The 20,233-nt window shown below is 38.9% G+C and overlaps 2 protein-coding genes across 3 annotated transcripts in view; one reads left to right on the top strand and one right to left on the bottom strand.

The window, feature by feature from the left end:
• LOC127944846 (alpha-1,6-mannosylglycoprotein 6-beta-N-acetylglucosaminyltransferase B-like) overlaps positions 1 to 20,233 on the top strand; it is a 117,074-nt gene that overhangs the window by 28,646 nt on the left and 68,195 nt on the right. Inside the window, exons 4-7 of the mRNA XM_052541174.1 lie at positions 2,410 to 2,519; positions 4,063 to 4,136; positions 6,989 to 7,156; positions 8,441 to 8,605. Coding sequence (XP_052397134.1) covers positions 2,410 to 2,519; positions 4,063 to 4,136; positions 6,989 to 7,156; positions 8,441 to 8,605 — 517 coding nt within the window. The remainder of the gene's footprint in view (positions 1 to 2,409; positions 2,520 to 4,062; positions 4,137 to 6,988; positions 7,157 to 8,440; positions 8,606 to 20,233) is intronic.
• On the bottom strand, positions 10,721 to 16,179 carry LOC127944852 (uncharacterized). Of its 2 annotated transcripts, none has more exons than XM_052541187.1 (2): positions 15,596 to 16,179; positions 10,721 to 12,711 (listed from the first exon to the last, which is right to left on the bottom strand). In XM_052541187.1, the coding sequence occupies exon 2, from the start codon at positions 12,186 to 12,188 to the stop codon at positions 10,773 to 10,775; it is 1,416 nt and encodes a 471-aa protein (XP_052397147.1). In that variant the 5' UTR covers positions 12,189 to 12,711; positions 15,596 to 16,179; the 3' UTR covers positions 10,721 to 10,772. The 2 variants fall into 2 exon arrangements, with proteins under 2 accessions (XP_052397147.1, XP_052397155.1); XM_052541195.1 differs by lacking the exon at positions 15,596 to 16,179 and adding an exon at positions 14,356 to 14,939.

The following is a 20,233-nucleotide window of genomic DNA, read 5'->3' as shown; positions in this document are numbered from 1 at the left end:
GGATTAATCATTCATTTTGACAGCACTATAATGTTTACTGTAAATAGACAACCATATAAGTGTAATTGTTATTAAGCCTGCACCAATGTTCTTGTCCATCGCCCTCGCAGATTCCTGCAGCTAATCATGGATGTACATAAACATTCCATTAAAAGTTATTGATGACAAGCCTCTGAAGTTTGACTTTTTGCACCATAACAATACTTATTGGCAACTAGTCATCATATCTCTAGTCCTTTAATGTATTTGGATTGTACTAAAGTGCGTTCATTTTAAATGGGCATATATGCGGCTGAGGAAGACCTGAAGGTCGAAACGTTGCTTGATTAAATTCCTCTGGAGCAGTAGTTTTCAGTGTTCAGACTTCACTTCTTTATTTGTCTATATCATTTAGTTGTCTTGCACCTGCGTCCTAATTGGATGTTTGGGATGTGCACCATTTTTGTATTTTCATATATGCGGCTGAAACAGGAAGCCTAGTGCATCCCAAATTTTTCAACATGAACATTTTAATATAACATTATAGTCATTATGGCCTATGGCCTTTAGAAAAATGTTTTTTGAGGAGGTGGGGTAGTACACAATAGGCCCCTGTGGTGCGGCCTAAGTTTTGTTCTTAATGGCATTTTTTTCCCCTTACATTACTTTTACTTTTATACTTTAAGTAGTTTTTTAAACCAGTACTTTTACACTTTTACTTGAGTAAAAAGCTTGAGTTGATTCTTCAACTTCTACAAAAGTCTTTTTAAACCCTAGTATCTATACTTCTACTTGAGTAATGAATGCCAGTACTTTTGACACCACTGATTAATTGAGTAAAGGTATAAAGTCTGTTAATAGCAGGATTGTGTTCAGATTTTACTCTTTCTTCCAATTTGTATTTTGGGGAGGAACAAGAAACACTTCATCCAGCAATGTCTTTCATTCAAACATAAGAAACTATTTCTGGATTCTGCATATGAAATAGCATTTAGATGTTTTTACACAGTTTATGTATCTCATAGGGGACATGGATGCATTAAAATAAAAAAATAAAAAATCAATCTGCAGTAACAGATGCATTAATAGGTCTAATGTTTTGTTTTGAACATAAAACCTTGAATACATAATATTTAAAATTATTTTAAACGTGAAAAATGTTGAAATGGGAAATTAAAGCCACTAGTTGGTGTCAGCAAGTGACTGTTAATGAGTGAGTCACTGAGAATCAAACTGATTCATTCAGACGGCTGATTCATTCAGAAACAAAGCATTTGACCGTGTTAATGAGGGAATTGCTGAATCATTTATTCAACCGATTCAGCCAAAAAGCTGATTCATTTAATAATTAAACACCGTCCATTGCTCAGAGATACAAAACAGTGTGATCTTCATTTAGAACTATTTCATTGGCAAAATTGAATCAAAACAAGGAATATCTAAAGTAAGTCACTTATTTATTTTTTGAACTTGTTTAATCTGATCATTAAATGTGCATGCTGATATCTGCAGAAAAACGGTACTCTTTGTGTGATATAGATTAAGTTAACTATATTAAATTATATAAATATAAAAAGCTTTTTGCCGTCTACAATTTATAATGCCTGGAATTTTGAATTCTAATAGACTAATAAATCAGCCTGCGTGTAACTCTGTGTGTGTTTGCACATCATTACAACAGGCAAACATCTGTCTGTCTGTCTCTGTGTCGCTGGCCTGCGCATGTTCATGTGTTTGAGGAGGCGTGGCTTTGGAGACTGATTTGCAGTAAGGGTGGGATCTTATGATTTCAAAGCTGGTTTACTATTGCTTTAATCTTTGAAATAATTTCTATGCTGTCAACAACAAGTGAATTAAGTTGCCACTGGCTTAATTGCTGTAACATGTTTTTCTCTCAGGGCCAAGACTAAACATACCACATGTCATTTTCATTATCTATCTATGTAAATGATGTCAGTGCAGAAGCATCGCTATTTCATGCTCCAAGCTCATTTCAAACAATTAGCATGTCCAGTGGGTAATCGCACCATTCAAGGATGTTGCAATTCAGTTCCACAATAAATAGAGAGTTGCTTCAGTAGAGGCCCTTCAGACTCAAGGCTGTAGATGTGCATGTGCATTTTAATTCAAGTTAGACTCGCTTTCATCCATTAATAATTTCTAATATTCATTAGGCACAGGTACTCTAAGGTTGGCTGAATTTCCATATTGCATATTTAAAGCCATCCCTTCTCAACCTTGTGTTGTTCAAAACTATTATTTTCTTATGTGGAACATGAAATGAGTTGTTAGGCCAAATTTATGAGCTGATTCTTTCCAAAAAACAGAAGAGTGGCATCAAAGTAGCCCAGCCGCATATGAGCTGAACTATTTCTTTAATAGCCGTTACTGCACATCATTTCTCTCTCTTACTCCTGTTCATTTTTCCAGTTTCCAGCCCGTAGGTCTGGTGGAGCGAATCCAGGCCATTGCCCAGAATGTGTCCGACATGGCTATACGAATGGAGCAGATTCTGAAGAAGACTAACATCCCCACCAGAGGTGAATCTCTCATTTATGTTTGGGTGGCAAGGAACCAAAATTCCTTGTTGCAAAGACAATTGTAGTAAAGGAAAATCAGGACTTAGATATAATAACATTGGAATTAGCAATCCCGTTAAATGGAGAGCAAATGAAGACGAATACTTACATTTTACAGAGAAAATAAAGGTCTCATGTAACTCTCCTCTTGAGTTTCAGAAGAGATTGATCAATTCTATTTCAAACTCTATATCAAGATTCCTAAATCTGCAACTGAAAAGCTAAGATGATCTGAGCCATGATAACCACATGTATGTTACGCTTCCATACTCTTTAATAATTCACTATACATCAACAATTGTCCCATTGTGTCTAAACTTATAAGTATAATTAAATCTGTTATGTCCTTAAAGAGCTACATATAACATGCAAGATCGATTTACTCACCAAAAACCTTCCTTTTTAGTCTTATATAGAAATGCACTGTTTAAAATTAGCCATGAAGAGGTCTGGGCTCAGATCCATTTTTCTTTTTTTTTTTTTTTTTCAGGACAGCACATTCACTTATTATTATTTAATGCAGCTTGATTGGACTTCATTACTAAAATGCCAATCATCTCTTGTCACTATTTGTACAGCGAGTGCCTTCCAGCAGGTTTTTAGCGAGCATATGTGCAAGCTGTGTGGGAGGTTTTCTTAAACTATTAATGTAAGACAAATAGAATTCATACTTCTGCTCTGCCATTTGGATAGAATGTAAATAAATTCTGCTTATCATACTCTGCTTGCTTTGTTATGAGAACTTCTTTGTCGAAAATGAGCATTTTGTGTGCAATTGAAATTTAATTTTTAATGACTTTTGGTGCAATTCAAGTTTCTAATATATAAGTTTTGAATTGATTTTAAGTCAAATATCATGTTCTCAGTCTCCAGTAACTCTGCCTGTTCACAGTGAATGTGAATATGTGACATAACGTGACATACAGTATACAGTTTGTGTGTGTGTGTGTGATAAATATATATATATATATAGAAACGATTGAAAAGATCGAAAAGTTTGATTGAAAAGTTCAAGAGTGATTTTCTCCTGCTTAGTACAATATCTTTTCATAATCAAGCAGAATAGCCCATAATTCCTCTCTCTGTGAGTATGCTTGATGCATCTGAAGAAGCCTGTTTTACAAAGAACAACCTCTTTCTTCATTAATTAGCCTGACTGGGACTGGCTACCAGTGAGAGATGGGAGTTTATTAATCAAGGCGAGGAGATGTTTGCAGTTTTCTATTCCTTTTTTCTCCCCATCGGAACAGAAAGCAGTACAGATCTCTTAACAAAGCCCAGAGCAAGCATTACACAGACAAGTAAGAGGCATGAGGGCAAGAGGCCATAATGCTTAATAAAGCAAGCTTAAAGAAAGCTGAGGAGATGGAAGAGTATATGGAGGGCTCTTCCAAAGCCTCATTAAGACCGAGAGCATTTGGATCCCACTGGTGTTCCACACTGAAGCTACTGTGCTGTGGAAGAATGCTATCAGACTGTGACAGCCTGTCCTTTTCATCTACAGGCCGAGATGGAGTTACAGGCCAGTGCGAAGTCCCGAAGGATCCCAGGTACCCGGATTGCGCTAGTAAAGTGGATGTGAGTTGACACATTTGTCTAAAAAATTGTATTTTTATTTCTTAGTTACCTTAGAGAAATACAGATTGGTGTAAACAAACACTGGCACTAAACAAATTGATTTCCTACGGAGTGTTTTCACAACTGTTTCATTGATTGATGTTGTTTTTTGGGGTTTTTTTTGGATGATGCCTCTTTTCTCTATTTTTATTCAATCATACCATCCCAGACTCTTTACCAAAACGTGCTCAGCCTTTAAGCCAAGTATAGCAAAGGAACAATGCATATATATATATATATATATATATATATATATATATATATATATATATATATATATATATATATATATATATATATATATATATATATATATATATATGCGCATTGTTTCTTTGCTGTACTTGGAAATATAAAGAAACATGTTTTTTTTTTTTGTTTTTTTTATGGTGAACATCCTATATCAAAGCTTTTGTTGGTACTTATGTACTGGAACTGTCATTGACGGGAAAAAACACTTTGAACTTCTGTTGTCTTTGTACTTCACACATTTAAGCACAAGCCTGAAAATAACTAAATAAATAAACTGATTGCAGTTCATGAACTATTTACTCTTCGTGAACTGATAAACAAATTGCTTACATAAAATACTCAGCAATCATTTACAATTTTGCCCCCTGTGAGACACACAGAGTTTATCCTCATAAATCTTTTTCTGCCTCTAATCTGAACATATTTTCTCAAAATTCCTACATATTTCACATTTGCATATTTCCCCTCAGTGCATTAAATGCATGAAGTTATTTATTTATTTTGTGTTATTAAATAAAATATTGTGCTGTCAAAAGTTTTAAATAATTAGTGAGTTTATTAAGAATGAATTGCTCCTGCTGAAAGTTGTTTATTTTTTTTATTTGTCTGTTTATTTGTCTGCCTATATTCACTAAATGAATTATGCAGATCAGGCACCAGCACAAAAACACCCTCAAAATATGTGCCGTGCACATTTTACACTGCACTTCAGAACTCAGGACCACTTTTGAGTTTTGTGGAGGTTACAGCATTCCACCACAACCTGATATATTTAATATTTTTGTAGAAACCATACCAAAAAAAAAAAAAAAAAATGATGAATAGAAAACTTATAAGAAAAAAAAGTGTTTACTTGAAATAAGTCTTTACTTCCACATTTGATCAATTGAATGCGATCTTCCATTAAACCTTTTGAGCAGTGGTATTGAAATCCATTAGGGGGCTGAAATAAAATACACATAAGCGTGATTGTTAATTGCATTCGCCTTAGTTACAAAATGACACAAGCAAGTGTTTGTTTGACAGTTCACTATACTTTTATTAATTATTCTTAGAGTACTAGTAAAATGAGACTCCATAAAGGAGTAGATTTCAAGAGAACTGCTCAGCAAAAACAGTTTCTATATTTCTAAAAATAAATAGAGAGTATATAAACAAATAGAGTTTATACACTTGATCTCACTTTTTAGTGTTTTTAGCTGTTGCACTTCACTAATTAAATTCTACCACACACAAATGCACTTATGTCTGTGCTTCATTATTATTATTATTTTTAATAGCTGAAACAATGGTGCTGAATTTGCTTCTCCTGCATCCTGTACAGTACTTCGGATACACAGATGGCTGACCAGCTAAATTATGTGTTGCATTGTCTGTTGTACCAATATGAATTTAATGACATTCAGGCTGAAGGACATCCATCATGTTTTTGATGTGAATACACAATGCACTTAGTGTTTTACTTTGCATGTGGTGTAAGAATTGTGCACTCTGTGTCCGCATTAGTTCAAATATGTATGATACCATCCATCATCCATGTCAAGTGGTTGTTGTAAGGGATGAGAGTTTCTTTTAGGTCAAATTATTGTTTGGTCCCATTCCAAACAAATCCTGAAAGTAGCTTAATCAAGCAAAATATGCAAAAGTTTTAAGATTTCCATTGACTGGAATTAAAGTACCCCTGAAAAAAGACCTATAGCAATATTACAATTATCCCCAAACTTTACATTTGGTAGAATGGGCAGGTAGCATTCTCCTTGCATATGCCGAAAACCCAGACTTTCCCATCAGACTGTCAAACTGTGTGGTTTGTCACACCAAAGAATAAGTTTCCACTGCTCCAGAATCCAGCACGCTTTAAACCAGGGGTGTCCAATCCTGTTCCTTGAGGGCCACCGTCCTACAGAGTTAAAAAAAAAAAAAACTCAGGCAAATGTGTTGGTTCTGGTTGGAGCTAAAATCTGCAGGACTCTGGCCCTTTACTCATCATTTTACTGAACACTGAGTGGCCCCGCTCTCTGACTGTACCTGGTCTTCTGTTTCGGGCCGAGTTTCTGCTGTTCCAGGGAAATGCTTCCACTTTTCCAGTAATACCAGTTACAGCTGACCATGGGATGAAATTTCATGAACAAATGTATTTCAAATGTGGACTCTGATCAAAGTTCCACACTTAAATTTACTAAGCTCTTCAGAATGACCCAATTTATTTTATTTATTTATTTTTAATTTGTACATTTGGACTGCATGGATGGGTGCTTGATTTTATACACATGTGGCAATGGGTCTGACTGAAACACCTAAATTATCTAGAATATATATATATATATATATATATATATATATATATATATATATATATAGCTTGAATGCACTGTATCTTGCTTTGTATAAAAGTGTCTGCAAAATACAGTGTTAATGTAATTACAAACCTGAAGGAAAGCACTGAGCTTTTCTCGAAAACTGATCATTTGATGGTTCCTGTCACACTCGGTTCGGGTGTCACACTTGTGTCAAAATAATGACAACTCTAAGAGTTAACCATTATTCATCTCTTTTTCTAGTGGATGAGAGGCAGGTGGACATCGGACCCTTGCTACGCATTTTATGGAGTAGACGGCTCTGAATGCTCTTTCCTCATCTACCTCAGTGAAGTGGAGTGGTTCTGCCCCCCGCTGGCCTGGAGGAATCAAAGCAGCCACCCCACGACCAGCAGCCTGCCAAAAAGACAGGTGAGAGTCTGGAAGAGTCAACAAATAACTACACTGAATTCATTGCAACAGAGAAGTGTAGGAGTCCATGAGTGAGGTGTGATTATGGCAAAGATCACATGGCTCTTTTCCAAAACCTAATGAGTTGCCATAAGCAGTATTGCAGGTATCTTTTACCAAGAAGGCAATACTAGAACACACACGTTGTTACCTAAACAGCATTCCAAATCAGTCACTTAGAGGTTTTATTTTTGTTACAATGCTGACTTAGTAGGCTGTAGAAAGCAAGGCAGCTCAGTGGGTTTTAAAACAGACACTGTGTGAGCAGTATGTGTGTTCTCATCTGGTTAGTTACTCACACAGTGTGTCATTTCAAGTGAGAGAGTTCCAGCTGTTTAACTGTTATTCACCATGCCAATAAGCCTGCTAAGACTAAAATGAGACATCATTTTATTCATTTTTACCCTAGAGCATAAAAAACTGTGGCATTTTCCTGAATAGCAAAATTACCTCTGTAAAAAACATAGCTATTACCAGTACTGTGAAAAAGTAACTCTTTTAAAAATCTACCACGATCTGTTAAAATGACAGTTCTTTCATTTGCGAAACCATGATTAACCTTGTGTCCACAGACCACTTACAGTCTATTCATTCAAGTTGTGTTTAAGGATTTCTTTTGAGAACATAATCATTGGCTTTTACAGGTCATAGCTTTGAAAAGATATTCAGAGTTTAGTAGCAAGTCATTTAGTAACAATATTCTAGAAATCTATGGACAGAACATCAATGTACTGTATACCTTTAAAAGAAAAATAATAATAAAAAAGTGCACATATTTGTATTGAGCGTCTACTTGTGGTGTACTACAAATCTTAAAAGTATGTTTAAATAAATAACTGTACTTGGACAATTTAAACTAGTCAACATTTGAGTGGATCATAACCTTTCAGTAAAGTTGTCCCAAAACCTAAAACAAAATGTGCTCTTGTCATAGGACAACTTTCATGAACTTGGTTGATCCACTTCAAATGTTGACTACTGTAAAATTAATGAAATAACTGACACTTAAGTTTATATAAAGTGTGTGCACTTTACATTACGTTTTAATAATAATAAAAAAAAATAGAAGCATGTTTTAAAAGGAGTATGTCTGAATAATCTTTTGTTGTGTTTTGTAAAATATACTAACATACTAAAGTACATCTTTTCTGAGTTATGTCTGCAGAATAATCAGTACTTATGGACACGATTTTAGTATTTACACTTCCCTGCCAGTTTTCACAATTTTTTTTTCTCTTTCTATAGGCTTTTTTCCGCTCCGATCTGTCTCTACTGTTGGAGCGCGTTGGCTCGGGCAAAGAATCTCTGAGCTTCATGAGGAGGCGTATGCGAAGATTGGCTGCACAGTGGGCTGCAGCTGCACGCAGACTTGACGAGCGCCTGCGTGGTCACTACAGAGAGCAGAAGAGGGTGAGCTGTCACACACTGTCTAAAGAAGGTGAATTAACGGCGTTATAGGGCATAATGAGATTTGCCTAAAACAATGACTTCATTAGCACTATTCGGATGGGATTCGTTGTCGAAGTGACATTTGATTTAGTTGTTAACAGAGGAAGTCTGTCCTATTGTGTGTTGATTTGGATGCGACTGGGTTTTCAATCCAAAAGTTTAGCTGTAGATATGGTATTTGATGAAGGTCAAAATAAATGAAAAGTGCAATAATAGCGCAATCACAGCCGTTGGTATCTGGAAGGGATTTGATTTCTCAGAGGACCTAAGTCAGTATGGAATTAACTCTATAATTTGTTTTGCAATAAAAAATCGGTCTACAAAACACAAATTTATCTAAAAAAAAATAAAATAAATAAGTTCTTATGCAAACTAGATCCTTTGTATTATCATTAATGTTTATGCTATTTGCTTTTTCAAAAATCCATTAAAAATACCCTTATACCGACTGATTATTTTCATTTCCTGTCATAGAGCCAAGCCTGAATGAAAAAAAAAAAAAAACTGTAGATTAAATTAAATCAGTCTCACAGTGAGATACAGACCAGATACACACTCTCAGTTCTGTCACATAGAGAAGTGGTTTTCTGTGAAGAGGTTGACTGTGACCATGAAAAAGCTGTTTACTGTAGGTGAAGTGTGTGGCTTATGAGTTTGACTGGTAAGTGTAAGGTTATTGCAGGTGCTTGTGAATATGTTTATGGTGGCTGACTGCATACATTTCCCATTTGGTAGTTTTTAATTATGGACTGTTTCTGTCAATTTGTCTTTGCTCATGCTTCCTCAGCATTCCTTTTGGTTGGTGCATTGTTGATGTCCCTACTGAGTCATTGAACATTCTGTTAAATCATTTTAACAGTGTAGGTTGAATCAGTTTACAGCTAGTATTGGATGTGGATTACCAGATGTATGCGTTTACCATCTGTAGGAGGAAAATCTTAAAGAGTCAAATTATTTTGGCTTACACATAATTCCAATTAATGATCTTGGTTCCTTGCTGACTCAAACTATTATACTGCATTTCATACTCTACAGTATTTAGTGCTAAAATAAAATATAAACATTTTAAAATAAAATATTTAGTTCTAAAACAGTATTTAGTATGTTTAATAAGAATGTCCAAGTCTTATCCTAAATGTAAACCAGATATATAATTATAACTACCATTTATTACAACAAAGGTATTTTTAATGTATGCAGTATCGTGTCCATACAGTTAGTACTTACCAGAGTAAAAACTGTACTCATGCATTATGCATCAACAAGCTAACTACCAATGTGCAGTATGTTTGTTAATAATACATAAATGAATGCTTATTAGTTCACAGTGCATTAATGTCAAAGATAACTTTGATATTAAAATGTGAATCTTAGTAAACGTTGAGATTACGTATATGCTGTGAAGTATTTTTCATTGTTAGTTCTACCAGAAAGACTCGGGAGATAGAGGAATGTACGAAGCATACATTTATTGACAGCTCAGCGAGCACAATTATAAATTTCTTTGGCGGAAGGCCCCATCCATGGTTCGTAATCCGAGGGTAGCGAATCTGCATTTCCTGCCTGAAGACGAAGGCAGGGGCGCAGCAGACCCCCTTGGAAGGTAAGGACAGGACCATCCTGGTGGTGGTGGGGAGGGTGGAGGTTGTTGTCGCGTTGGCATCTCCGAACTCAAACATGTGTAAGTACGATCTTTTATACAGGAGTATTAAGACGTGATTGGATAATGATGAAGGTAATTAGTGACGAAGTGATTGAGTCTTCCTGGCAGAACTTAGGCTAAAGCTTCCATTTCTACCAGAAAGACTCGGGAGATAGAGGAATGTACGAAGCATACATTTATTGACAGCTCAGCGAGCACAATTATAAATTTCTTTGGCGGAAGGCCCCGTCCATGGTTCGTAATCCGAGGGTAGCGAATCTGCATTTCCTGCCTGAAGACGAAGGCAGGGGCGCAGCAGACCCCCAAAATTAGGTGGATTATGAGACCTCCAGACGGGGCCAGCTTTCCCCCAAAAAAGGTAGATGAAGTATACCCACCAGTTGTGCATCCTAAGGTTCCTGGAAGAAATAGAAAGAGAGTTAGCATGACCAGTATAATGACGTTAGATTAAACTTCTTAAGTTTTTTACAGAAATAGCCGCAATAGGCCAGACACAGACAGCCACGATAGGCAGGCACGGACAGGCCTCGATAGACCAACAGAAATAGCCACGATAGGCAGACACAGACAGGCCTCGATAGACCAACAGAAATAGCCATGATAGGCAGACACGGACAGGCCCCGATAGGCCGAACATAAATAGCCACGATAGGCCAGACGCAGACAGCCACGATAGGCAAACGCGGACAGGCCCCAATTGGCCGAACATAAATAGCCCGATAGGCCAGACGCAGACAGCCACGATAGGCAGACACAGACAGGCCCCGATAGACCAACATAAATAGCCACGATAGGCCTCACGCAGACAGCCACGGTAGGCAGACACAGACAGGCCTCAATAGACCAACAGAAATAGCCACGATAGGCCAGACGCAGACAGCCACGATAGGCAGATGCAGACAGGCCTCGATAGACCATACAGAAATAGCCATGATAGGCAGAACACAGACAGCCTCGATAGACCGTACAGAAAAATAGCCATGATAGCCAGACACAGACAGGCCTCGATAGACCATACATAAATAGCCACGATAGGCCAGACGCAGACAGCCACAATAGGCAGACGCAGACAGGCCTCGATAGACCGTACAGAAATAGCCATGATGGCCAGACACAGATAGGCCTTGATAGACCATACAGAAAAATAGCCATGATAGCCAGACACGGACAGGCCTCGATAGACCAACGGAAATAGCCACAATAGGCCAGACGCAGACAGCCACGATAGGCAGACACGGACAGGCTTCGATAGACCGTGCAGAAATAGCCATGATAGCCAACACAGACAGGCCTCGATAGACCGTACATAAATAGCCACAATAGGCCAGACGCAGACAGCCACGATAGGCAGACGCAAGACAGGCCTCGATAGACCATGATTAGCCACGATAGGCAGACGCAGACAGGCCTCGATAGACCGTACATAAATAGCCACGATAGGCCAGACGCAGACAGCCACAATGGCAGACGCAGACAGGCCTCAATAGGCCGTACAGAAATAGCCATTATAGCCAGACACAGATAGGCCTCGATAGACCGTACAGAAAAATAGCCATGATGGCCGGACACGGACAGGCCTTGATAGGCCGTACAGAAATAGCCACGATAGGCCAGACACAGACAGCCACGATAGGCAGACACGGACAGGCCTCGATAGGCCGTACAGAAATAGCCATTATAGCCAGACACAGATAGGCCTCGATAGACCGTACAGAAATAGCCACGATAGGCCAGACACAGATAGCCACAATAGGCAGACATGGGACAGGCCTTGATAGACCATACAGAAAAATAGCCATGATAGCCGGACATGGACAGGTCTCGATAGACCGTACAGAAATAGCCACAAAGGCCAGACATGTACAGGCCTTGATAGACCATACAGATATAGTAACACCACCACCAGTAATTGCATGAATTTACCTGATTAGTTACAGGAGAGCTTGCTGAGCTTCAATAATGGTTTTGAATCAGGTCTGATGTATGATTCAAATGCTTAGGAAGACCATCTGCCCATGATCTTAACAGCTGATGTAGAGATCCCTCATTCAGCTGCTGAAGTAGCTGCCCCAATTCTGAATGAATGGCCAGTAGATAGACTGCAGCTTTGAGAACAGTGGTTAAGTGAGTTCTAAACAGCCTTGGAAAGGGGGCTCCGTTAGGAAAAATAGAGCTGGTGCGTTTTAGAAATTCTAGGTCGGATTTTTAAGAAATTTCACCATGCAGAGAAGGGACAGGATTATTGATTTTAGAATTGTTAAGGTGACACCAGAACCTTGCACATCGGTTTTTGAGTGCTTGAGGAGAGTGTGAAGAATTTTTGGTCCGAATCATAGATCTGAAGGAAATGCCGCGAGCAGGATCAAATTGATTGGTTTGAAGTGAATTCCCCTGGAAGCATAACCTGTAGAAGGCAGATAAACACTGCCTCCAGAAGAATATTGAGGTACTTCGAAGGAAGGCCGTAGCAGATGGAAGTAATTAATTTTGCAATATGGGCAGGGTAATAGGCAGACATTTGTCTTTAATTTGTTGGAAGATTTAGCTAACCCCTCAAGTAGTAATAGACTGAATAACCAAAAGGCTTGAAAATTAGATTATAAAATTTAGCATGGATTAGATGCTGGCAAGGAGTCTGCGAATAGAGAAATTAAGATTGCGTTTTTTTTTTTTTTTTTTTTTTTTTTAAGACAAGAAAGGAGCAACGGTCGAAATTAGAATAGGAACGCAAAAATTGGAAGGAAAAACATTAGAAGCGGACCATGCAAACGTGTAGGCTTGATTGTAGAGGGAGCGACGCCTTAGAAATGTGATTTCCAGCTGACATAAGCACTTCGTTTAGTATTATGTCTGCTAACGGAGGGCAGACTGAAGAATCCGGGTTGGCTGAGGGCACAGCTGTCTGAAAGTTTAAAAGTGTAAAGTGAAAGCCGCAAGAGCCGAGTAAGAGTGATGAACCAACACCAGTAGATGTGCGAATATAAACAAGCCTTGATTGTAGCTTAACCCCTTAACTGTCACTCCCCAATTTTTTTTTTTTTTTTTTTTTATAATATTAAGTTGAGGTATCAGAGGTTAAGTTTAAAATACGCATAAATCGAATTGACTTAAGCTTACTAGCACACATTGCTAATCTTGATGTAAACAATTAAACATTGTTTGTCTTAGCAATCTTATCAAATTCTGAATATTTCCACCCTGTAACGAATAATTTTTCTGATGACATCAGTTTGACAGCATGAGCAGAACCTACTTAATGCGCCCCTCCAGCCGTTAGTTAGTTATGAGTGATGGGCGGTCACACTGCACTTTTCTCTCCATTGACTTCCATTCATACGCATGCGAATGCGTCGGACCGGAAACGCAAGCTTATGCGAAAAATTTTGCATTTCGCTGCGTTCCAAAGTTCAAGTTTAGTGAACTCTGACCAGGGAATTTGCATAACGTGAGGATGTGGACCAGTAGAAGAGCGATACATTGCTGCATGGCCTCTGTACAAAAATTCAAAAAGGAAGCGCTATATACTTTAGCTGTTGCACAGCGTCCTAGTTTATAATACATTAAAAGATTTATAAAAGAAAAGCTGCATGGTTTGTAGTGTCGACGAGAACAGGTGATACATTGGAATGACAACGTTTTATAATTTTATTTATTTTTTTTCTCTCTCTTTCTTCTCCCCCTCCTCCCCTTAGGGTGTATATATTTATAGAGAGATACAGAGTAACGTTACAATATAATAAAACGCTTTCGACGCCGTTGCAAAAGACACAGTGCTAGCAAACATAATAATCCATCTTGTGATAATTGAGGGGAGACTGTTTTATCTTGCTCCCGCCCATATTCGCAGTGGTGTTCGAAATAATTTCGCATGTTTAAAGTCTAGTGTGACCGCGCCTTGAGACGGAGACCAGGAGTGCAAACAAACCATGCCTGCTAATTAATATTCGGTTTAAACTGGAGATATGTCACTACTCTGAAATAAGGTCAGCAGCAACTCGTGTCACGTGGAGTTATATGCCTGCTGACGGAGCATTGAGCCGAATCTTACCTACGACTCAAAAGAAGGGTCCATATACGCATCAGCTTGGTAGATCCAGTGTTCATAATTCGCTAGCCCAAGAGTAAGCCATGTAAAGATGAGGTGAGAGCAGCGGTTCCCTGCATCTGCAACCATAGAATACCATTAGAGTATGAACTTTCAGGAATAACGCAAATGAAAGACTGAATAAACAAATATTAAAGCATAGGATTAAAACAGCGAATCTCAAGTGTGCTAGACAGAGCTTTTTTTTTTTTTTTTAAGAAATGCGAAAAATCTTTATCAGTATAAAGATTGTAGCGTTTATGATGAGCCTTAAAGTGCCTCATTACGAAGAAATTATTCAGAAAATTGCATGCACTATGATCAACATCTTAATTATGCTGTGCAAGTCAATAAACAAGCACGAAACGCCCAGTGCTTTATTTGAACGTGTAAGTATAAATCCTTGCAGAGAATAAATTAATGCCCAGGCGCCGCAAGTGCATAGAACAAAATGATACTTATAATGCTGTAGACTTGTGAAGTGATGGAGGCGAGATGCCGAAGAGACTGGCAGCCTTAATTCTGTCTGCTGGTCCGGAGAGACTTCATTCGTGCAGACTATGGCGGCCATGGTGGGAGTGTAGAGACATCTGTGGATGAACCTGGCAGATCGGGAAGAAATAAAAGGCTTTCTTCTCGATGCTCAGGATTCACCTTCTGAAGTTTTCTGTATTTCCATTGAGACAGTGTTGCACAGCGTCCTAGTTTATAATACATTAAAAGATTTATAAAAGAAAAGCTGCATGGTTTGTAGTGTCGACGGGAACAGGTGATACATTGGAATGACAACGTTTTATAATTTTATTTATTTTTTTTCTCTCTCTTTCTTCTCCCCCTCCTCCCCTTAGGGTGTATATATTTATAGAGAGATACAGAGTAACGTTACAATATAATAAAACGCTTTCGACGCCGTTGCAAAAGACACAGTGCTAGCAAACATAATAATCCATCTTGTGATAATTGAGGGGAGACTGTTTTATCTTGCTCCCGCCCATATTCGCAGTGGCGTTCGAAATAATTTCGCATGTTTAAAGTCTAGTGTGACCGCGCCTTGAGACGGAGACCAGGAGTGCAAACAAACCATGCCTGCTAATTAATATTCGGTTTAAACTGGAGATATGTCACTACTCTGAAATAAGGTCAGCAGCAACTCGTGTCACGTGGAGTTATATGCCTGCTGACGGAGCATTGAGCCGAATCTTACCTACGACTCAAAAGAAGGGTCCATATACGCATCAGCTTGGTAGATCCAGTGTTCATAATTCGCTAGCCCAAGAGTAAGCCATGTAAAGATGAGGTGAGAGCAGCGGTTCCCTGCATCTGCAACCATAGAATACCATTAGAGTATGAACTTTCAGGAATAACGCAAATGAAAGACTGAATAAACAAATATTAAAGCATAGGATTAAAACAGCGAATCTCAAGTGTGCTAGACAGAGCTTTTTTTTTTTTTTTAAGAAATGCGAAAAATCTTTATCAGTATAAAGATTGTAGCGTTTATGATGAGCCTTAAAGTGCCTCATTACGAAGAAATTATTCAGAAAATTGCATGCACTATGATCAACATCTTAATTATGCTGTGCAAGTCAATAAACAAGCACGAAACGCCCAGTGCTTTATTTGAACGTGTAAGTATAAATCCTTGCAGAGAATAAATTAATGCCCAGGCGCCGCAAGTGCATAGAACAAAATGATACTTATAATGCTGTAGACTTGTGAAGTGATGGAGGCGAGATGCCGAAGAGACTGGCAGCCTTAATTCTGTCTGCTGGTCCGGAGAGACTTCATTCGTGCAGACTATGGCGGCCATGGTGGGAGTGTAGAGACATCTGTGGATGAACCTGGCAGATCGGGAAGAAATAAAAGGCTTTCTTCTCGATGCTCAGGATTCACCTTCTGAAGTTTTCTGTATTTCCATTGAGACAGTGATCGAGAGATTCAGGGAGACGAAGGCGTGCTCGGCTGCTTTCAGATCCTTCATTCCCCTGTAACCACCAGCTCTCCACCTGATCGAGGTTAGGTGGAAACCTCTCGCATAACAGTCTCCTAGGCTGGACCTATAATGTTTTTGGCTGGTTCTATGTTCCATAGCAACCACCTTACTGATGGTACAGACTAAAAGGAGGTGCCCCTTGAGCAGGGCTCCAGCGCAGGAGGGTGGGTGACTATGTGACCATTTCTGTATATACTTATGTGTATTAAATTGCTGGTTGTTATGTGTCTACTTATAAACTCTGTGAGTTTCCTTTGTAGTGCTCAGTTACAGTGTTTACTAAACACTCGCCAACACCAGCCATCCGGCTTCATGTTCTGGAATTAGGTGGCTGAGATCACAGGTTTCTGCGGGAGCCTTGTTGATCATCAGGCCCGGCACAGCACAGCAGAGGTTTGTCAAATTTGAGCTTGCCTCTCCCGTGCGTTTCAGCGCCTATACAATGTGCCACGAGAGCCCCTCCTTAGAACAGTATTTTAAAATCCATGCTATGGTAAGTGTGCATGTGAAGTCTTTGAGTTGGTAAAAGCCCCATTCATCTTCAGCGCCACTCCACCTATGTGTTCTCAGATACCTATCTAAACAGGGTGTTTCTACTAGAGGTCTGTTGAGACAGCTCCTTCAGCAAGCTTATGCGAAAGCAAGCGGTAGCCCCTGTGTGACAGGCAATAGACTTATTAGACATAGTATAAAATGCTAGGTTCTTGCCATATCCCCTAATCTCTCTTGATTCCAAGCCTTCAGCTCTACCCCACGCCGAGGCCCTAACAATTAAGTTGGGTATGTAGGCCTATGGCCATCAGGGGAACCATCACAAACAGCCATCTAAAAGTCCCAGGGGCAACTCCCATGGAAATGGTAGAGTTGGTACTTAGTGTTCACCACTATTCTGGCCTGCAATCCCCTCAGCATGGTGGCGTGGGCATACTTTTCTCCATAGCGACCCCTAGAGGACACAGTTGGAAGTTCTCTTGAAAGGGAACTTCTCAGGTTACGAAAGTAACCATGGTTCCCGGAGTAGGGAACGAGACACTGCGTCCTCTAGCTCCCTGACATGCTTCGGATGCAAGCTTCAGACAAAGAAGTGAATGACGTGTTCTCCCGGTGCCTTTTTATAGTCATCACCTTTATTTATATAGTGCTTTAAACAAAATACATTACGTCAAAGCACTGAACAACATTCATTTGGAAAACAGTGTCTCAATAATGCAAAATGATAATTAAAGGCAGTTCATCATTGAATTCAGTTATGTCATCTCTGTTCAGTTTAAATAGTGTCTGTGCATTTATTTGCAATCAAGTCAATGATATCGCTGTAGATGAAGTTACCCCAACTAAGCAAGCCAGAGGCAACAGCGGCAAGGAACCAAAACTCCATCGATGACAGAATGGAGAAAAAAACTTTGGGAGAAACCAGGCTCAGTTGGGGGGCCAGTTCTCCTCTGACCAGACGCAACCAGTAGTTCAATTCCAGGCTGCAGCAAAGTCAGATTGTGCAGAAGAATCATCTGTTTCCTGTGGTCTTGTCCTGTTGGTCCTCTGAGACAAGGTCTTTACAGGGGATCTGTATCTGGGGCTCTAGTTGTCCTGGTCTCCGCTGTCTTTCTGGGCAGTAGAGGTCCTTTCTAGGTGCTGATCCACCATCTGGTCTGGATACGTACTGGATCCGGGCGACTGCAGTGACCCTCTGATCTGGATACAGACTGGATCTGGTGGCCACGGTGACAAGAGAGAAACAGACAAATATTAGCGTAGATGCCATTCTTCTAATGATGTAGCAAGTATATAGGGTGTTATGTGAAGTTTTTCCGGTTCCGGTTTACCTAATTAATGCAGCCTAAAAATCCTTTAACGGATTTGGATATTAAAAGCATATTAGTATGTTGTATGCCAGGTTAAAGAGATGGGTCTTTAATCTAGATTTAAACTGCCTCCCGAACAATGTTAGGTAGGTTATTCCAGAGTTTAGGCGCCAAATAGGAAAAGGATCTGCCGCCCGCAGTTGATTTTGATATTTTTTTGAGTTTTGAGTTTTGAGAGCGGACGTAGAGGAGTATAATGTAAAAGGAGCTCATTCAGATACTGAGGTGCTAAACCATTCAGGGCTTTATAAGTAATAAGCAATATTTTTAAATCTATACGATGTTTGATAGGGAGCCAGTGCAGTGTGGACAGGACCGGGCTAATATGGTCATACTTCCTGGTTCTAGTAAGAACTCTTGCTGCTGCATTTTGGACTAGCTGTAGTTTGTTTACTAAGCGTGCAGAACAACCACCCAATAAAGCATTACAATAGTCTAACCTTGAAGTCATAAATGCATGGATTAATATTTCTGCATTTTACATTGAGAGCATAGGCCGTAATTTAGATATATTTTTGATATGGAAAAATGCAGTTTTACAAATGCTAGAAACGTGGCTTTCTAAGGAAAGATTGTGATCAAGTAGCATACCTAGGTTCCTAACTGATGACGAAGAATTGACAGAGCAACCATCAAGTCTTAGACAGTGTTCTAGGTTATTACAAGCAGAGTTTTTAGGCCCTATAATTAACACCTCTGTTTTTTTCTGAATTTAGCAGTAATAAATTACTCGTCATCCAATTTTTAATATCGACTATGCATTCCATTATTTTTTCAAATTGGTGTGTTTTACCGAGCTGCGAGGAAATATAGAGCTGAGTATCATCAGCATAACAGTGAAAGCTAACACCATGTTTCCTGATGATATCTCCCAAGGGTAACATATAAAGCGTGAAGAGTAGCGGCCCTAGTACTGAGCCTTCAGGTACTCCATACTGCACTTGTGATCGATATGATACATCTTCATTCACTGCTACGAACTGATGGCGGTCATATAAATATGATTTAAACCATGCTAATGCACTTCCACTGATGCCAACAAAGTGTTCAAGTCAATGCGAAAGAATTGTGAAGAATTGTGTGGTCAATTGTGTCTAACGCAGCACTAAGATCCAATAAAACTAATAGAGAGATACACCCACAATCAGATGATAAGAGCAGATCATTTGTAACTCTAAGGAGAGCAGTCTCATGATGCGGTCTAAATCCTGACTCGAAATCCTCACATATACCACATATACCTCTAAGAAGGAATATAATTGTGAGGATACCACCTTTTCTAGTATCTTGGACAGAAAAGGGAGATTCGAGATTGGTCTATAATTAACAAGTTCTTTGGGGTCAAGTTGTGTTTTTTTTTATGAGAGGCTTAATAACAGCCAGTTTGAAGGTTTTCTATCCTAATGACAATGAGGAATTAATAATAGTCAGAAGAGGACCTATGACTTCTGGAAGCACCTCTTTTAGGAGCTTAGATGGTATATGGTCTAACATACATGTTGTTGGTTTAGATAATTTAACAAGTTTATACAATTCTTCCTCTCCTATAGTAGAGAATGAGTGGAACTGTTCCTCAGGGGGTCTATAGTGCACTGTCTGATGTGATACTGTAGCTGATGGCTGAATGGTTGCAATTCTCTCTAATAGTATCGATTTTAGAAGTAAAGTAGTTCATAAAGTCATTACTGCTGTGGTGTTGGGAAATGTCAACACTTGTTGAGGCTTTATTTTTCTTTAATTTAGCCACTGTATTGAATAAATACCTGGGGTTATGTTTGTTTTCTTCTAAAAGAGAAGAAAAGTAATCAGATCTAGCAGTTTTTAATACTTTTCTGTAGGATATGCTACTTTCCCGCCAAGCAATACGAAATACCTCTAGTTTTGTTTTCCTCCAGCTGCGCTCCATTTTTCGGGCTGCTCTCTTTAGGGTGCGAGTATGCTCATTATACCATGGTGTCAAACTGTTTTCCTTAACCTTCCTTAAGCG

Source organism: Carassius gibelio, chromosome A3, assembly GCF_023724105.1.
Source record: "Carassius gibelio isolate Cgi1373 ecotype wild population from Czech Republic chromosome A3, carGib1.2-hapl.c, whole genome shotgun sequence".
Lineage (NCBI taxonomy): Eukaryota > Metazoa > Chordata > Actinopteri > Cypriniformes > Cyprinidae > Carassius > Carassius gibelio.
Note: the sequence above shows the minus strand (reverse complement) of the source record. Positions and strands in the feature narration are given on the sequence as shown.

Bases quoted from the DNA above. Each gene is read 5' to 3' on its own strand.
- LOC127944852 (XM_052541187.1), bottom strand. From the start codon at position 12,188: ATGGTCTATCAAGGCCTGTACATGTCTGGCCTTTGTGGCTATTTCTGT.